Here is a 17,902-nt window from a genome sequence, read left to right on the forward strand (position 1 = left end):
AGCTAGCTGAAATTGCCCCTAATGCCAGGGTAAGGAGGGGTAGATGCAGTGGATGCACATCGCAATTTCACCATTTGTTCAGTGGGTATAGGAGGAAGCAGAAGAAGGTAATGGGGTTTGAGTTGTCTACAAAGGGCTTTATTCTCAAGGGGACCCCAGAAGAAAGAGGTCCTGTGGAATGTTTCACCATAAGTTGAGAGTTAAGGTAAAGTTAAGAGGCCTTCCAGAGAGCATATCACCTGTATCAGGAAATGGTGCAGTGCAGAAATTCCTCAAGGGTGTATTTATCTGGGTGGGATCTCCTAAAACCCACAGAAGTGCCCCACAAGAGATAACTAGTATCTGGGTATCGTATCAGTCTGGGTTCAACAAGAGAAGCAGAACCAGTAGGGGATATATTTTTAAAAGTTTATTGCATGGAATTGGTTCATGCCACTGTGGAGCCAACTAGGCAAGTCCAAAGCTCAAAGGGCAGGCTGTCAGGAAGGGCAGACTAGAGCTCTCCAGCAGGGGCTGGCACTGCTGTCCACAGGTGGAATTTCTTCTTTGTCAGGGAAACTTCACCTCTGCTCTTAAGGCCTTTCAACGGATTGAACCCATCCCACCCAGATTATGATAATCTCCCTTGTTTACAGTCAACTTGTTATAGACTTTACTTACATCTAAAAAATACCTTCACAGCAACATCTAGACTAGTGTTTGATTGAATGACTAGAGACTGTTGCCTGGCTGAGATGACACATCAAACGACCATCACAGGTATCCTCCACACAAAGCGAGGCCAGATAACAGAGTACCAGAAAGAGAGACTTTGCCTCTTTCTTCCAATCCCCATCTCCTGAGGATAGAGGGATGCCTCACTTCCCCACTGTTGGTCTGTGGAAACAAGAATCAGACCTGAGACGGGGGACTTCCCTCATGGTCCAGTGGGTAAGACTCCACACTCCCAATGCAGGGGGCCCGGGTTCCATCCCTGGTAGGGCAACAAGATCCCACATGCATGCTGCAACTAAGAATCCTGCATGCCACAACTAAACATGCCGCAACGAAGATCCTGCACAACCGGGTCTCACAACTAAGACCCGGTGCAGCCAAAATTAATAAATAAATAAATATTAAGAACTGAGAGGAACGTAGGCAGAAATTTTGAATTGGTTATAAGATCGACATTTTGTTTTAGACTGTATTAAAGTTTGCAGGTATCAATTTGTATACACAGAAGTTGAGGATTGACAGAATGGTCTTATTTGGTTTTTGCACATGTATAAATTTAGGGGTTTTTTTAAAAATTCAAAATTCATTTTCTCCTATCACAGTACCTTGTGCTTCGTTCCTTCTCTTTCCCCAAGTCATCCACTTTAAAAACATGCGTGATAATCTCTTGTGATTTTAATTGCCCTCTTGTGGTCAAAGTTGATGATTGCAGTGATCTAAGAGTTGCTAAAGCATTCAGTTCAAGGCCATTTCAGAGGGTACTGAGTTAAAGACCATTATTCCAGGTTTTTGTTTGTTTGTTTTGTTTTTAAATGGCCAATCATGGGTAGAATCTGTTATATCCAATCCCTAGAGGAAGGAACACTTTCTTATTACCTTGATTCTAGAAAAATTCTTGCGTTGACTTTACTCAGATACGAAGAGTTCATTTGTGGCAAATCATTCCCTTTGTCACTACATTTTCAAAATAGAAGTCTAGGATCATTTGATTAACAAGATTGCTTGTACACTGTGTTCAGGTCACTGCCAGTTAGAGACACTAGTCCTAGAATGACAATGAGTGAATAAGAACAAAAAAACATGATTACATTAAGTAGCAAGGAAAGTGGAAGTATCAGTAAAAAGTATCAGTAGTGAAGAAAAGAACAGAAGAGGATAAAACAAAAACACATCACATTTTTAATAAAAAGATGACATTTGATTATAGAAAATGAAGCTTTCTGAAAAGTAGGAGAGAAAGGAGAAGTAGGGTAGAATTAAGTGCTAATCTTATCATTTTGGAATAGTTCATAGTCACATATACATAATTCCAGTATATGGCACAGAATCATCAGAGCCACAGACACAGTGCTAGGTCCCCAGGCCTTTTCTGTCCTTAAGGAATAAAATGTAATTTAACCCCCTACCCCATTTTGAAAGACAAAAGCCATGCTATCCATTTTTCTGTTTGTTTAAGTGCCTTTTGTGTTGGGTTATCCAAATCAGGAAATCTTTCCTTAGTGTTCTGTAGAAAACACTTGGCTGGAAATCAGGAGCTCTTTCACTATTTGGCTGATACATAGCAATGACATATTTGCAATGTCAGCTACCTTTTCTGTTCTGTGCCTCCCTCCCATACCTACATCTGGCATTCAGTGTTCCTAAAACTTATTTTCATTTAGAGTGCATTTCTTCTGAATCACTTTTATACTCCATGTTCTTATATACAATATTGTGTTCTGTGTCATCATGCACTGCTGGTAATGCAGCATTTCCTCAAAGAGGGCCTCACTATTGTCTCTGAGATTGTTTGCCAAGCTGACAGCCATTCAGTAGGTCTTCATGCTAACACTGTTTTGACCTTACTAGAAGATGTCAAGGGAGCGTTTCAAACAACAATCAGAATTCCAGTTCCTTTTTCAAATGACTCATTAACTAAACCATTGAGAGATTAAAGTCATTTAATGGGAAGGTCAATGGGAAAACAACCAAGTTCATACATGAACAAGGAATGACGACCTGACAGCTACTGTGTAAAATACTGTGGCAGACTGTGTTTCCAAAGGTGGCTGCATGTCTTCCATCAAACATGCTCTTTAAAAACAAAGAAACAAATGCCTTTATTGGGGTATAAATGATGTACCATAAACTACACATATTTGAAGTGTACAAAATAGTGAGCCACAAGCTCTTTTGCACTATGTCCTTGCCACATCAAGAAGTAGAGCACATTTTCCCTACTCTTCATTCTAGATTGAATATTTGTTGCACTTATCCTTTCTTTGTCTCACTATCATTTACTGAGTTTTTGTGTAGGGCAGATATCTTGTAAGTTCAGATTTCTTCAGGAACTAGGGAATTCCCTGGCCGTCCAGTGGTTAGGACTCCGGTGCTTTCACTGCCAGGGCCCAGGTTTGATCCCTAGTTGGGGAACTAAGATCCCACAAGTCGTGTGGTGAGGCCAAAACAACACAAAAAAACAGATTTCTTCAGGAACTATACTTGAGGAGTACTACCTAAGGAACTTCACCCCCAAACCCCATTCACACCTGATTTAGATGGTGAGATCCTAGAGCATCCATAATAGGATGAGATTTTCTGGGGAGAGGCTAAGTGTATTTTGTATGTGGGGGAGAGATGTGATTTTGTAGTCAAATGGCAGATTTAACAAATTGTGTTTCCAAAAGTGGCTACAACAATACCTCCAACTACGTGCTCTTTTGTAATGTGATCTTGCATCTTCTCCCTCAAGACACGGAGTCTGTTTCACTTTCTCTTGAACATAAGCTGGCCTTGTGATGCTTTTGATCAATCAAATGTGATAGAAGTGATTCTACATGACTTCTGGGCTAGTTCATAAGTAGTATTTCAGCTTCTGCCTTTGTTTCTTGGAACTCTTACTCTTGGGAGCACTGAAATGCCATGTAACAAGTCCAGGTACCCTGTTGGAGAAGCTCAAGGAGAAGCCCTGAGGCTACATGGAGAGGGGGAGAAGCCAAGCTGTCTAAGAATCCCAATGGAGCCTTCAGATGATTGCAGTCCCAACTGCTATCAGCCTGCAATTTCATGAGAGACCCCTGGCAAGACCATCAGAAGAATCACCTGGATAAGGCCAGTCAATCCATGAAACTGTGAAATGTAATACAATTTTTTTTTTTTTGCTATACGCGGGCCTCTCACTGTTGTGGCCCCTCCCCTTGTGGAGCACAGGCTCCGGACGCGCAGGCCCAGCGGCCGTGGCTCACGGGCCCAGCCGCTCCGTGGCAAGTGGGATCTTCCCGGACGGGGCACGAACCCGTGTCCCGTGCATCGGCAGGCGGACTCTCAACCACTGCGCCACTAGGGAAGCCCTGTTGTTTTTTAACTTATTGAATTTTGGGGTGGTTTGTTATGCAGCAACAGATAAATAAAATAGATGTTATCCACTGTCGGATGTATCCCAGCTTCAGGGATGTTAAGGTGTGAAGAATATGCAATTTAGAATTGATGAAATACAAAAAAAGAAACATATGCAAATTACATGAATAAGTACTTTGGAGAAGAAGAAATGTTAATGGCTCATATGAAGAGATGCTCCACCTCTCTAGTAATCAGAGAAGTAAAAATTAAAGCAATCAAGAAATAAGACTTTTTATTTAAAAATAGTGCAAAAGTTAGAAAGTTGGTTAAATGTTGGCAAGAATATAATGGAAATGGGAATCCTTTATGTACTATTGGAGGGAGTATAGATTGGTTGCAGCCATTTTAGAATACTCTCTTGCTGAATTCTGAAATTAAGTTTGTATATATTATTTCACCCAACAATTTCAATCCTAGCTGTATATTTGAGAGAAATTATCAAACAGGTCAATAAACTGGCATGTATCAGGATATTCAAAATATTTGTCAACAGAATTGAAAATTTCCCAAACTGAAGGTCAAAGAAAAAAAGATTAAAAAAAATAGAATAGTAAATCAACGGTACTTCAAAAAAAAGAAAATAGAACAGAATATCTAAGAACTGTGGGACAGTTACAAAAGGTGTAACATACAGGTAATGGGAATACCAGAAGGAGAAGAAAAAGAGAAAGGAATAATTGATCTGCTAAGAGATGAGGGAAAATGGAATCATAAAAAATGCTCACTTGAAATCGGAGAAGGCAAAAAAAGAGTGGATGATTAAAGGTAAATAACAAGGGCAATAAATAGAAAACAGTTTAAATATTTTAGAGATTAACTATATGAAAAATCAACTTAAATGTGAATGGTCTAAATACATAAACTAAAAGACAGATGCTACTACAGAGGATAAAAAAAAAACAAGACCCAACTATATGTTGTCTACAACAAACCCACTTTAAGTATGAAGACACAGATAGATTAAAAGTAAAGATATTCCATGCTAACATTAATTTTTTAAAAGCCTGAAGCAGCTATATTAATTTCAGATAAAGTACATTTCAGAGCAAGGAAAACAGTCAAGGATAAAGAGGGGCATTCCATATTGCCAAAGGGGCCAGTTCTCCCAGAAGATTGATAATTTGAATAGGTCTATATCTATTAAATAACTTGAATCAATAATTAACAATCTTTTGAAACAGAAACACCAGGCCCAAATGGTTTCACTGGTGAATTCTACCAAACATTTAAAGAAGAAATAATACCAATTCTCTACAATCTCTTCCAGAAAATAGAGGTAGAGGGAAGACTTCCTAACACCATAACCAGGGAAAGACATTACAGGGAAGGAAAACTACAGACTCTCTCATGAACAAAAATGCAAAAGTCCTCAACAAAATATTAGAAAATTGTATCCAACAATGTGTAAAGATAATTCTCTACATCATGAAAAGTGAAATTTATTCTAGGTATGCAAGGCTAGTTCAACATTTGAAAATCGCTGAATGTAATCCACCACATTAACAGGCTAAAGAAGAAAAATCATATGCTCATAACAATACATACAGAAAAAGTGTTTGACAAAACCCAACACCCATTTATGATAAAAATTCTCACCAAACTACAAATACAGGGGAACTTCCCCAATTTGATAAAATAAAATCACCCAAACCCCACATCTAATTATATTAATGCTGAGAGACTAGATGCTTTCCTCTAAAAATTTGGAACAAGAGAGAGATGTCTCCTCTAACCACTTCTCTTCAACATTGTCCCAAAAGTTCTAGCTAATGCAACAAGACAAGAAAAGGAAATAAAAGCTATACAGATTAGTAAGGAAGAAATAAAAGTGTCTTTGTTCACAGATTATGTGATTGTCTATGTAGAAAATTTGAAAGAATTGAACCTCAAGGGAGGTTTGGGGCAGGGTTTCCTGTCTTTTGATTTTAAAAGAATAAACAGGGGAATAACAATTTAAGAAGGAAGAAAGCCAATTAAGAGACTAAGGTTTCTAACTAGAATGACTAAATGCTTAAAACATTTCCCCAGACCAAAACAATTCTTCCAGGCTGGGCAGAGAGGTCAGTAATTTCCTTGGGGGAATTAACAGAGAAGGTTTGCATGGAGCACCTGGAAGGCTGGATCCCAGGCCCAGCCACTTGTTCTTTGTCAAATATGCCTATCCCTTTGAACAATAGGGAGGCCACAGGGTGGTGGATCTAAAACAGTCATGTAAACTAAAGACAGATGACTGCCGTGGGGTGGGATGCAATACCTTGACCCTGTATTAGATCACCACGTAGGAAGAACCCCAGAATATTTGAGATAAATTTCCTGTAGTCTAATGGGGCTGGGGTTTAGAGTCACATTTCATTCACAGAAGACAAAGAAATGTAATATTTCATGTAGAATATACTGATTCTAAGAAAACCAACCAACCTCCCTCCCCTCCCCTCCGCCATACACACATACACACACAAACAAAATCACTATTCCCAGAATGCAATTCTGTGGACCAGTAAGGACAATTTGTGTGCTAGTTACCTTATTTTGTTGTCTTCTCACTATAAGTTTCCATGATTATTTTATTCCTCTCCTTCTCTTTTCTCTTTGCCTAACTTTTTTTTACAAAGTTTTTTTTAGTTAATAAAGCAGCAGTACTCATATTTTTTAACCTTTGCTGCCACCCTGTGGCTATCTTTCATTACTGTACATGAAAAGAGGGCATCTAAGAACTTCTGCTAAGGTATCAGATTAGGGACAAGCATAAGGGAAGCACATTAAAAAAAAAAAAAAATTGGCAGAACATCCAAGATGGTCTTTCACTATAATGCTCAGAATCTGAGGCATGAATCTAGTATATGCTATATGTGTCTCTTATGTATCAGTATTTGTCCTTTAAAATCCTTTTAGTTTATGTCTAACCTTATCTTAGTAGTCCCCCATTCCTCCTCTTAGTTCAAACTAAGATGCATAATTAATCACATTAATTGTTGATCCTAACTTGCCATTAGTGTCAATTATGGCTTTTAATGGACTCGGAAAAAAACTGCATAGGAAGCTGAACCTATTTACAGTAGGCCCACATATTAAAATTTCTTTGTAGACTTTCATTTTGGTCTAGAACTTGTTATATTAATGCGAAGCATTCTGGCTTTCTCTAAGTGTTAAAAATGAAAGAATCAGTTTTAAGAAGTAGAATATATTCACAGCCCATTTTCCACACACATTTTTCCTGAGAAATAAGGGCTACTGTAATTGTCTCCTTACCACCTGTCCCTACCACTCTAGCCCATTTCTGCTTCTTGTTACCATCTTAAATCAAATATGATCATGCCACTATCCTGTTTTTAAAAGATTCCATTGGCTTCCTATTACTTACAGGATAAAACATAGACTTCTTTGAACACCTTTGATAAATCAGTCTCAACTGATCTGTCAGGCCTCATTTTTAATCGCTCCCATAAACACTGCGTTTTCTTTTCTTTTCTTTTTTTTTTTTTTGCGGTATGCGGGCCTCTCACTGTCACGGCCTCTCCCGTTGCCGAGCACAGGCTCCGGACGCGCAGGCTCAGCGGCCATGGCTCACGGGCCCAGCTGCTCCGCGGCATGTGGGATCTTCCCAGACCGGGGCATGAACCCGTGTCCCCTGCATCGGCAGGCGGACTCTCAACCACTGCGCCACAAGGGAAGCCCTTACTAGTTTTAAATTAGAAACTAATCAGAATACACAAAGTGAAAAACATAATAAACACTTTTTAAACTATTGTTATCCGTAAAATTATAATTCATTAATTTTTTTAGCTGAACTTGATAATTAAGGTAATTTCATTCATTTCTAAAAATGACCTGAAAAATAAAGTACATCGGTAAGAGTGTCAACTTCTGGAAATTAAAATCTTATATCTTTAATGTTATACCAAAAAGGACTCAAGCTCATTGTCCAGTGAAAATAATGGCTCATTTATTACCCTGCTAAAGTTCTTTCTCTGCCACCCTGCATTTTTTTTAAGGATACATGAAGGACATCTTTTAAGACAGTCCACAAGCATAGAGCCATTGTAGAGGGATTAAAGAAAACAGAAAAACAAAAAAACTGGAATTCAAATCCAGGCTTTACTATTTTTTTTTAATTGTTTCTTCTGAGTTTTAAGGTAAATTAAGCAAATTTACTCATTGAACATTTCAAGTGAAAATCAATTTTTTTTTTTTTTTTTGCCTAAGGGATTATATAAACTTTCCATTGATTTTGCTGTGATTCTCTCCTTCCTTGATCCAGCTGGGTAAAAATTGCCATTTATGTGTAAAGGATTAAGAATTTTATCTAATGGAAGAAGAGTTTCTGAATGTTCTAATTCAGAGCCAGTTAATTCATTTTATCTACTCTGTAGTATTACAGGGCACAATACTACATTTTATTTAGCCATTTTAATACTTAAACTGTGGTTTCTAGTTTTTCTTAGTAACAGTACTGTAATGAACATTCTTGTGTAGTCTCCTTATTTACACATGGAATATTTCTTTATGGCAGATGCTCAGAAGTGGAATTGTTACCAGTGTATGCATATTTTAGAATACTAACAAATTGCCCTTCGATGTATATAATCCCTTTCTGCAACCTTGCCAAATTAAAAAAGAAAGTATTTATTTATTCTTTATTTTGGCTGTGCTGAGTCTTATTTGCGACACATGGGATCTTCGTTGCAGCATATGGACTCTTAGTTGTGGCATGCAGCCTTCTTAGCTGCAGTATTCGGACTTCTTAGTTGGGGCATGCGGACTCTTAGTTGCAGCATGTGGGATCTATTTCCCCAACCAGGGATCGAACCTGGGCCCCCTGCATTGGGAGCGTGGAGTCTTACCCACCAGGTCACCAGGGAAGTCCCAACCTTGCCAAATTTAATATTACCAAGCTTTAAAATTTTTCCTGATGTGATGTGTATAATGTTTTAATTTGCATGTTTCTGATTACTAATGAGGCTAGGTAACTCCTGTGTTTACCAACCACTTATATTTCCTTTAGTTGTGAACTGCTGTTTCATGTCCTTTGTCCATTTTTCTATTGATTTGTCTTATTCATGATGATTTATAGCCTTTAAAAGATATAGTGTAGACAGTAATACTTCTTTTGTTGAGGTATAGTTGATTTACAATGTTGTAAAAAGCAAAGTGATTCAGTTATATATATGTACATTCTTTTTTAGTATCTTTTTCCATTATGGTTTATCATAGGATATTGAATATAGTTCCATGTGCTATACAGTAGGACCTTGTTGGTTATTCATTCTATATATAATAGCTTACATCTGCTAACCCCAAACTCCCACTCCATCCCTTCCCCGACCCCCTCCCCCTAAACAAGTCTGTTCTCTGTTAGACACTAATACTTTATTGTTTATTTGAATTAAAAATATCTTCTCCTAGTCTGTCTTTTGTTCATCTAAAAAAAATTTTTTTGACCCTTGTTTGTAAGTGATGATTTATCTGGGTATATATTTTTAGATTTGAAGTTATTTTCTCTCAATATTTTGAGTATATTATTTCACTATCTTCTGGCTTCAATTATTGCTTTTGAGTGGTCTGTTCATTCTAATATATGTTCTCTGTCTTTGTTTTCGAAATTTTCACTCTGATATGCCTAGCACTGGATTTTTTATTTTTGCGTTTTTAATATGGTGAAATATATAGAATAGAAAAGTTGCCATTTCAACCATCATTTAAATGCACAGTTCAGTGGCTTTAATCATATATGCAATGTTGTATAACCATCACCACTATTTATCTCCAAAACTTTTCTGTCACTCTTAAGAGCAGCTTTGTACCTGCTAAACAATAGCTCCCCAATCTTCCACCTGCCCCCAGTCTCTGGTCTCCTCTAATCTACTTTCTGTTTCTATGAATTTTTCTATTCTAGATATTTCATGTAAGTGGAATCATACAATATTTGTCCTTTTGTTTCTGGCTTATTTCACTTAGCATAATGTTTTCAAATTTCATCCATGTTGTAGAAATGTCAGAACTTTATCTTTTTTCATAGCCGAATAATTTTCCGCTGTAGGTATATACCACATTTTATTTATCCATTCACCTGTTGATGGACATTTGATTACCACCTTATTGTGACTAATGCTGCAATGAACAATGGTGTACCAGCAACTGGTTGAGTTCCCTTTTCCAATTATTTGGAGGTGTGTCCTTAGGACCAGAATTGTTGAATCATGTGATAATTTTATGTTTAACTTCTTGAGGTACCACCAAACTTTTTCACAGTGGCTGCACCATTTTACATTCCCACCAGCTGTGGGAACAAGGGTTACAATTTTCTACATCCTAGGCAACACTCGTTAATTTTTAAAACAATTATGGCCATTTTTTAGGTATGAAGTGGTATCTCATTATGGGTTTGATTTGTGTTTCCCTAATGACTAATAGCATTGAGCATCTTTCATGTACTTATATGCCATTTGTATAACTTCTTTGGAGAAATATCTATTCAAGTGCTTTGACATGTTTTAACAAGTGTTCTAGGTAATTCTGATGCACACTAAACTTTGAAAACCAAATGACTAGAAACTAATGAACTACTACCACAAATAACCTAATAAGATAATTGGAACTGACTGGAGTAAAGGTGTTAGGTTTTATTGTAAGACTATTTGATGGATCAGGGTGAACGTGTGCTGTTCAATTTTAAAGAACTTGTTTCTTGTCTTCTTAAGTACACAAAGGCTGAGGAGAAATGGATAAACATTTGGGGAAAGGATGAGGAGAAATCAAATACAAGGAGGAAAAAGGGAAGCAAGAGCAAGAAAATACTTTTCACAAAACAAGATACGAAGAGTATTTGGGATTTAAGACCAAGTGAAGATTATGAGGTAAGATATATTTAATTGTACTTTATAGAGTAAGTATTCTTTCTCCTTGTATAGATTGGCAGGTGCTGAATTCAATATTTCTTCTTAGACTTAAGCTTCTTATTCACTGGATTTTAGTTTACTTTTCAGAATAGCAAGTTACACCTCTCTGTGCCTCACTCTCCTCATTTGTTATAAGAATACCTATTTCATAGAGTTGATATATTAATACCTATGAGGTGCTTAGAGTAGAATCTAGCACAAAGGTGATAACATTTATCTTTCACTTTTGCCTAGCCTGGAGACAGAGCTAAGGGTGCTTGAACTTCAAGTCCTTTAGAGCTCTTAGTTTATAGCATCCAGGCTTCTGTCAGACTCAACCAGATGAAGACTAGGACTCTAGGACTTTTCAGGGACCTTCTCTTCAAACTCCAGAAGCTTCTGCCCCTCCATCCATGTAATGGATGATTTTAATACTTAATGCCTCTGAATACCTTCTTGAGTTTGTATCCGTCCTTTGGTTCTGGCTCAAAGTTGCAGAAAAAAGATGTAACAACAGTCCTATTTGGGCTTTGAATCCTATATATTCTTTCTTCTAGGAAAACTCACATCTACTTGAATCACCTCTTCAGCATTTTCACTCTGTCATCCTTTCTTGAATCTGAAACCCAAGGTTAACTGACTGATCACTTGTACTGGTCAATGGCAGATTTGGTTCTGAGGTCACGTAACTTCCAATTCAAATCAAGTCCCAATTAATTATGCTGCCTCCCAATGTTGGACATATCCAACTTTCTATTTCATATTTCCCTTTAATGTAGAAAGTCTTTCCTTGTCAAGTCAGCCTTTTATTCTCTCATAAATCCACTCTTCAGCTTTTTATTAGGGTAATCCTATAACCAAACTCACTTTACATGCTCCTAGTACATAATCCAATACTTTCTTCTTTTCCCTGCAACCTCTAAATGAAGCCTACTGTGACCACCACCTCTGTAATGTTTTTCATTTTTTGAAATCCTTTAGCCCTTGATTGCTGTGAATTTTTATCTCAGGAGTCTATTGGGAATCACATGGAAGTGTAATAAGTGTTTATTGAATAAATGAGTAAACAGTAATATGGGCTGGCCAGAGAAAAAGGTTTATTCAACAAGCCTTCAGAGATATAAAAACTCTTTTCTTCCATGGAGACCTGAGTCTGTGGAACAGGGATTCTAGCAAAGCAGTTTTCATTGATGTGGTCTTTAAGCATTTCCAGTGTCTGTGATAGTGGAAAGAATAGAAAATTAAGATGGACTTGGGTTTCCAGAACAGTGAATATTCCTTCCTTTAGATCTGGGTAGCATGGTTCCTGAGGAAATCCAATTAGTATAGTGGGAAATGAGATCCGTTACTTAAAATTATCTAATATGCAATTCTGTGAACTGTCTGAGGTATGACTGTCAGGGGCCCTTTCCCAATAAATGTATTTTTCTATAATAAGTTGCACTGTGAACAGTATGATGTCTATGAGAAATATTTAGCTAGAATTTTATGGAGGAGATTTGAGGGGCAAGCCGAAGGGGTTCTGACTCCGTCTGGAAGGAGTGTGAATTGCTCACCTTTGCTGCAAGGAGCACTGTACTCAGCAACGGCAAACTCATCTGAACAAAAACAAAAATAGTCAGAAGTGAGAGGGAAAGCGAACATCTGTGTTACAGGTCAGTGAAAGCATCTTCATTGTGGGAAGAATCGCATCAGAAACCTCAGCAGCATTCATCTGATGTGCTGCTTTCTGTCTTATATTTTCAGATACTTTATGTTATGCTTTCCTTTACCCTAAACTCCTGAAGGGTAAGAGTACGGATGTTACACTTATTTAAATTCCATATTGTCCTACAGTTGATTTTATCCGAAGAAAAGGGAACCAAATATCTTACAGGTGCTTTGTGTTAGTAATAATGTATTTATATCAGACTCGATAGAGACAGAATGAAGCGATGAGAGTGGTTAGTGTCATGAATTGCCCCAACACATCTCTCAAATCTAAACTTCTGTGATCAGGTGTTTAATTTCTGTGTGAACTTTGCTTTCACTCACCTGTCTCATAATAATCATAGACTTTCACTATGGCTGGTTTCAGATCCCTTACTGGGATGTCTTGAAGAACCGTGAAGGACAAGCTCAGGGTCTGATTTGTCACCTATAAAGCAAAAGGGAATTAAATGGCTCTCCAGGGAGCTTTCCTCTGTCTTCTTTGAGTGAATTTAAGTATTCATCTATTTTGGGGAAAACTTTTTGTCAACTAACAGGGTACTTAACTTGGGCCAAAAGCTCTCAGAGTAGGTGAAAACTTCCCCAAATTGTTTCTTAAATAACTAAAACTATTCATATACTCCCATCAATGTGAGTGCATAGCTCTGTTCATAGGGGGTGAATGATGCAGGCTTTTTATTGTTTGAATAGCTGTGTTTATGTTTAATTATCAGAGATTCAGTACAGCTTCACTACTCTATCTTGTAGAAATACTTGTGTCGACTCAAAAAGGAATATAAAAGGTGGATCACTGCAGCCTATGTTTCATAAAATTTGTAAACTATAATATCCGTCAATGTAGGAATGAATAAACTATGCAACAACATACAACTATAAAATCAGATTGGTTTATTGGTGCACTGGTCTTGTTGTTTTATGGTCTAAGTCCTTGCTGAGATTGATAGCATATCCCCCTTTTGTCTTTTTGATGTGCTGTTGATACAATAATTGACTAATAATGGTTACTTCCTTATATGTGTCTTCAGAATAACTTGTGCACATAATGAGCACCTTTTGTGGAGAATTTCTTGCTTATGGGGTCCTAGAAATATTCATATCCCAATATTATAACAAGTCATTTCTTCCCATAGTCCCAGATGAAATATAAATAGAGAAGGAGAGGAGAATATTCACTGGGCCTAATGTTAGAATTCTCAAATTTTTAGCATGGAGGTGATGTCTCCAAAATGCCTTCATTCACTTCCCAGGTAGCTCATTTTCCATATTTTTTTTGGATAGGATGGCAGGGCTCTCACCTTATCCAGGTAAATCAAAACATGGTTGTTGCTGACTTCTGTTCGACTCACGTGGTCAGATGTTTCAAGCTGAAGAAAATTAAGACATCACAAATGTTAATAAACAGAAGAAAACCCTGGGGAACCAGAGAAAAGAAGAATGTTTATTACCAAATTAAGCCTGAGGGTAAAATTTCTTCAAATGCTTTTTGTAAGCAAAGGCAATAATGTGGCAGAATTAAAAATGAAAGATAATTGGGATGCAGGGTTTAACTTTAATACGACACAGGACCTATGTGTAAATTGATTTATTTGAAGAAAAGGGAACTAAATGTCCTAAACTTGGAAATTACCCATATTTCAAGGTTCTATTCACATTCCATTCCTTCATGAAGGAGGTTTTTGTGTTTTTACTTTTTTTGCTTATTATAACTTGTAGCAATCTCAGTTTCCTCTGTACTTCTGTAATAGTTCTGGTTTATGTCAATCAATCTTTCTCATATTTTTTTCACTAGTTCATGTGTGTATGCTTTATCTTCTGAAGATTCTAAGCTCCATTAAAGCAGTAGCCTGCTGACAATTTTTTCCTAGTAGATGTGGCTCCTAGCAAAGTGCTGTTGATGACAAGAGATAGACTGTTGCTGTGGGTGTCCCTAAAGCGGTGGACAGGAAGCCTGCTGGAGCTGGCAAGGTCACCAGGTCTGCCCAGATAGCTCAGAAGGCTAAATGAATGTGATCCCTAATACCTGCTACCCCAGTTTGATCAATGGTGGAAGCCCAGTCTCAAAACCATCTGAGTTGACCATTGAACTTAGTAGTGAAAGACTGGTTAATGATAACAATGTATCGTAAAACTAGAAGAAAAGGAGAGTGTTTTATGGATCATTTGTTTTTCTGTGGGCGGCAGTTTTGAGTTATTAGTTTTTAAAATTAGTATTTTTATTAATACCTTAATGGAAACTTGACCAAAAATCCATCATAAAATTTTGAGACCCATTTAAACAAAGTTAAATGAGAAAACAAACAAACAAACAAACCCCCATATAAACGTGCTAAATTATATTTCTCCTTTTGGAGACAGTAATGTCTTTGATAGAAGTTAATTTAGTAGTATTTTTATATTAATGTTGTCGTAGTCTAGAGATACATAAAATATTAAATAAAATAGGGTCTCCTGGGCTTATAGTAAACCTACCATTTTCACTGTTGGTTTCAAGGGAATGAAGCCAGATACCATTTTCACGTCAGCAATCACCATGTTGGAGGCTGGACGTCTTCCAGTGTAACTAAAGATCCAGGGAAGAAAGGAATTAGGATTTTCTGTGTTATTAATTTTTTTTTTTCTATGTCCACAGTAAGCACTCAACAGCCCTGAAAAGTACCAGAAGTCTTCCTAAATTTCCTACCAAGTAGCTCAAAAAACTGGCTGTGCATTAGAATCTTCAGGGGAGCCTGTTAAAGCCACAGAGACCAGGCCTATACTCTAGACCTGATGAATCAGAATTTCATGGGTGTGAACTCTGAGGATCTGCATTTGAAGAAAGCTCTGTAAGTGATGCTTAGCTGGGCATAAGACTGCTAATCTGTCCCAGTTATTTGTTACATATACTTTGCCTCTTTTCCTGAATAGTATCCCCAACCAGGTTATAATATTCTTGAGGACAGATACAAATAGCCCTGTAGGTATTTGAATATGGCTGCTTATGTATGTATTTTCCCCAAAATTGATTATTTTATGTATAATCTGAGATTTAATTATTACCAGTAGGAATTCTAACTAGAGAGTCACTACTTCCTTCTATTCGCGCTTTTCAAGAAGTCTCCACCTCTGTCCCAGATAAAGCAAGAATAATATAGGATTTCATTACAATAGAATGAAATCAGGATGAATAATTACATTAGAATAAAGTCAGGAATTCAGGTTAGAGGTTCTTTATTTATTATTGAGGGGAATTAATAAGCTGTAAATAATGAGACTAGACACTAATAGATCCTGGAGTTGGGGGATGTACAATGTATGCCCCATCACTGAGAAATTCTGTGTCAACACGAGAACACGTTGCTTTTTCAATAAAGGTAGAACAAACATTCACTGTCACCCTGCTCTGCTTAATGCGGAGTTCCAGTAAGAAGATTGGTTGTTATACCCAGAACTGCGTGATGCAGTCAGAGATCTTACCTGACTCTCAGTGAGATTTGGAAGCTGGTATGAGCTCTGGGTCCATCACAAGTTTGGGGCAGAGTCTGCACCTCCAAAGCAAATGGGAACTCTTCCTTTCTCGGGAGAATATTGTATTTCAAAGATGTCTGTGGAACAGACAAAGATCTGTGATTTTTCCCTTGCCCAGGATTCCTCCCAACTTCCTCAACTCTTTCTTTGATTTGCCCCATGATTTGCTGTGTTAGGCCTTCTCAGTGACAATGTTGCTCTGGACCTTTTGTCCCCACCTGCCCCTGGAATCTCACCTGGAGGTAAACACATCCTTCTCCTGTCGTTGTCATACTGTACTCTCCGGGCACCTCTGGCAATGAAACCTGCTGTAGTAACAGGAGGTTGCTGTTGTCCACTCGGAATTTTGTGGAAAATGTCCCTGAAGATTGGATGGTCACCTGTGTAGCCTTCCCAGTCCTGGTGAAAGTGGCTGCTCCATATTTGGACAAAGCATGGAGAGCCACCACAGTGTCCTGGAAGAGACAGGTGAGGGAACCCACTTAGGCATGCTGACCCTTTGAAGACCCAAAGGCCCATGTTAGCTGCCACAAAGGGGCTTTGATTTCTTATTTCCTGTTTCCCTCACTGCTTAAATATTGAGGTTCTCATTTCAAGATTGATTGTAATCCTTAGATAGATGACAGAACCATAACCTTCACATATCTGCCTTGTACTATATGCTTTAGAAATTTATTTCTCAGAAAATCAATTCTTTTCTCTCTATAAATATATGTGAGGTATGCAATGTGGAGAATATATATGAATGGGAATTATTTATTAGCATTAGCTATTTGCCTAAGATGTCTTTCTTGATAACTGTGGTCATATCTGTCACCACCCAACCAAAGTTTAGTTTGGCTCTCACCCCAAGCTACACTCTGCTCCGCTGCTGAGGTCAGTGCCCTGAGAAAACCCAGGGTCCTTTGCAGCCATGATCAGGGTCATGCTTCAGTTTCTCCAGAGGAAATAAAAAATGAATAATTATATTCTGGATTTGTTGACATTTTTATTTGGTTCTCTCTTTTTCATCAGAAGTTTGGGTCCCCCTCCAGCGGGCAGGTCATATTCTCAATTCTCATCCACATTGAACCTCGCATCCTTCAAATAATAATTTTCTAAGAGACGAATGATAACTTTTAACAAAATTATTTTCTCCATTTATATGGAAAAATAAGAGATTAAATACAGTGGAAAAAGGATGGAATGTCTTTCTGTCACATTCTGCTTCTCTTTTAGGGTGCATACGCTAACCTCTGAATTCTCTGGAGATGAAACTCCCTGCTCTGTCTATATTGATGAATTTTTTAGATATAAGATTATATAGTTAGGCTCAGGAGGTTGGTTGAATAAAGATAGTTCTTTATGCTCCCAATGAACAAATGTTTGTATATTAAGAGGTGGATAGAGGAAGCATGAAATGTGTCAGCCTTAAAAGAAGCCAGTCAAAGTGGACCTAGAAATGGAGAGCTTTGCAAGGAGAGGTGATTGGTTTCTGAATAGTGTTTCTGGGAACAACTTGAAAGGACTCTTAGAACTTCCAGAAGAATGGTGGATTTTTAAATTCGTTCTGCTGTGGCCATTGTGTGTAGGGTCCTGGTGCCCCACTATTGCTTTAGGGATGTAGAGTTATTACTGGAAATAGGAGCCTGTGATAAAAATATGGGATGGGGGTGGGGCAGAATTGGCATTTTCTTTTCAGCCCTCTTTTTTTTTTTTTTTTTTTTTTGCGGTATGCGGGC

The 17,902-nt window shown here is 37.7% G+C and overlaps 1 protein-coding gene and 1 long non-coding RNA gene across 5 annotated transcripts in view; one reads left to right on the forward strand and one right to left on the reverse strand.

Moving 5' to 3' along the window:
* Window positions 1-16,078, forward strand: part of LOC114885229 — a 42,654-nt gene extending 26,576 nt beyond the window's left edge. The window contains exons 4-5 of the long non-coding RNA XR_003791042.1: window positions 10,791-10,946; window positions 15,307-16,078. This is a non-coding gene — a long non-coding RNA (uncharacterized LOC114885229). The remainder of the gene's footprint in view (window positions 1-10,790; window positions 10,947-15,306) is intronic.
* Window positions 12,043-17,902, reverse strand: part of LOC114885223 (alpha-2-macroglobulin-like) — a 73,542-nt gene continuing 67,682 nt past the window's right edge. For all 4 annotated transcript variants that reach the window (XM_029204802.1, XM_029204803.1, XM_029204801.1 and 1 more), the window contains 7 exons: window positions 16,418-16,636; window positions 16,131-16,258; window positions 15,147-15,237; window positions 13,973-14,041; window positions 13,002-13,104; window positions 12,524-12,565; window positions 12,043-12,183 (listed from right to left, as the gene is read on the reverse strand). In XM_029204802.1, coding sequence (XP_029060635.1) covers window positions 12,167-12,183; window positions 12,524-12,565; window positions 13,002-13,104; window positions 13,973-14,041; window positions 15,147-15,237; window positions 16,131-16,258; window positions 16,418-16,636 — 669 coding nt within the window. In that variant the 3' untranslated portion in view covers window positions 12,043-12,166. The remainder of the gene's footprint in view (window positions 12,184-12,523; window positions 12,566-13,001; window positions 13,105-13,972; window positions 14,042-15,146; window positions 15,238-16,130; window positions 16,259-16,417; window positions 16,637-17,902) is intronic.

Source organism: Monodon monoceros, unplaced genomic scaffold (assembly GCF_005190385.1).
Source record: "Monodon monoceros isolate NGI ecotype Baffin Bay Population unplaced genomic scaffold, NGI_Narwhal_1 Super_Scaffold_6, whole genome shotgun sequence".
Taxonomy (NCBI): domain Eukaryota; kingdom Metazoa; phylum Chordata; class Mammalia; order Artiodactyla; family Monodontidae; genus Monodon; species Monodon monoceros.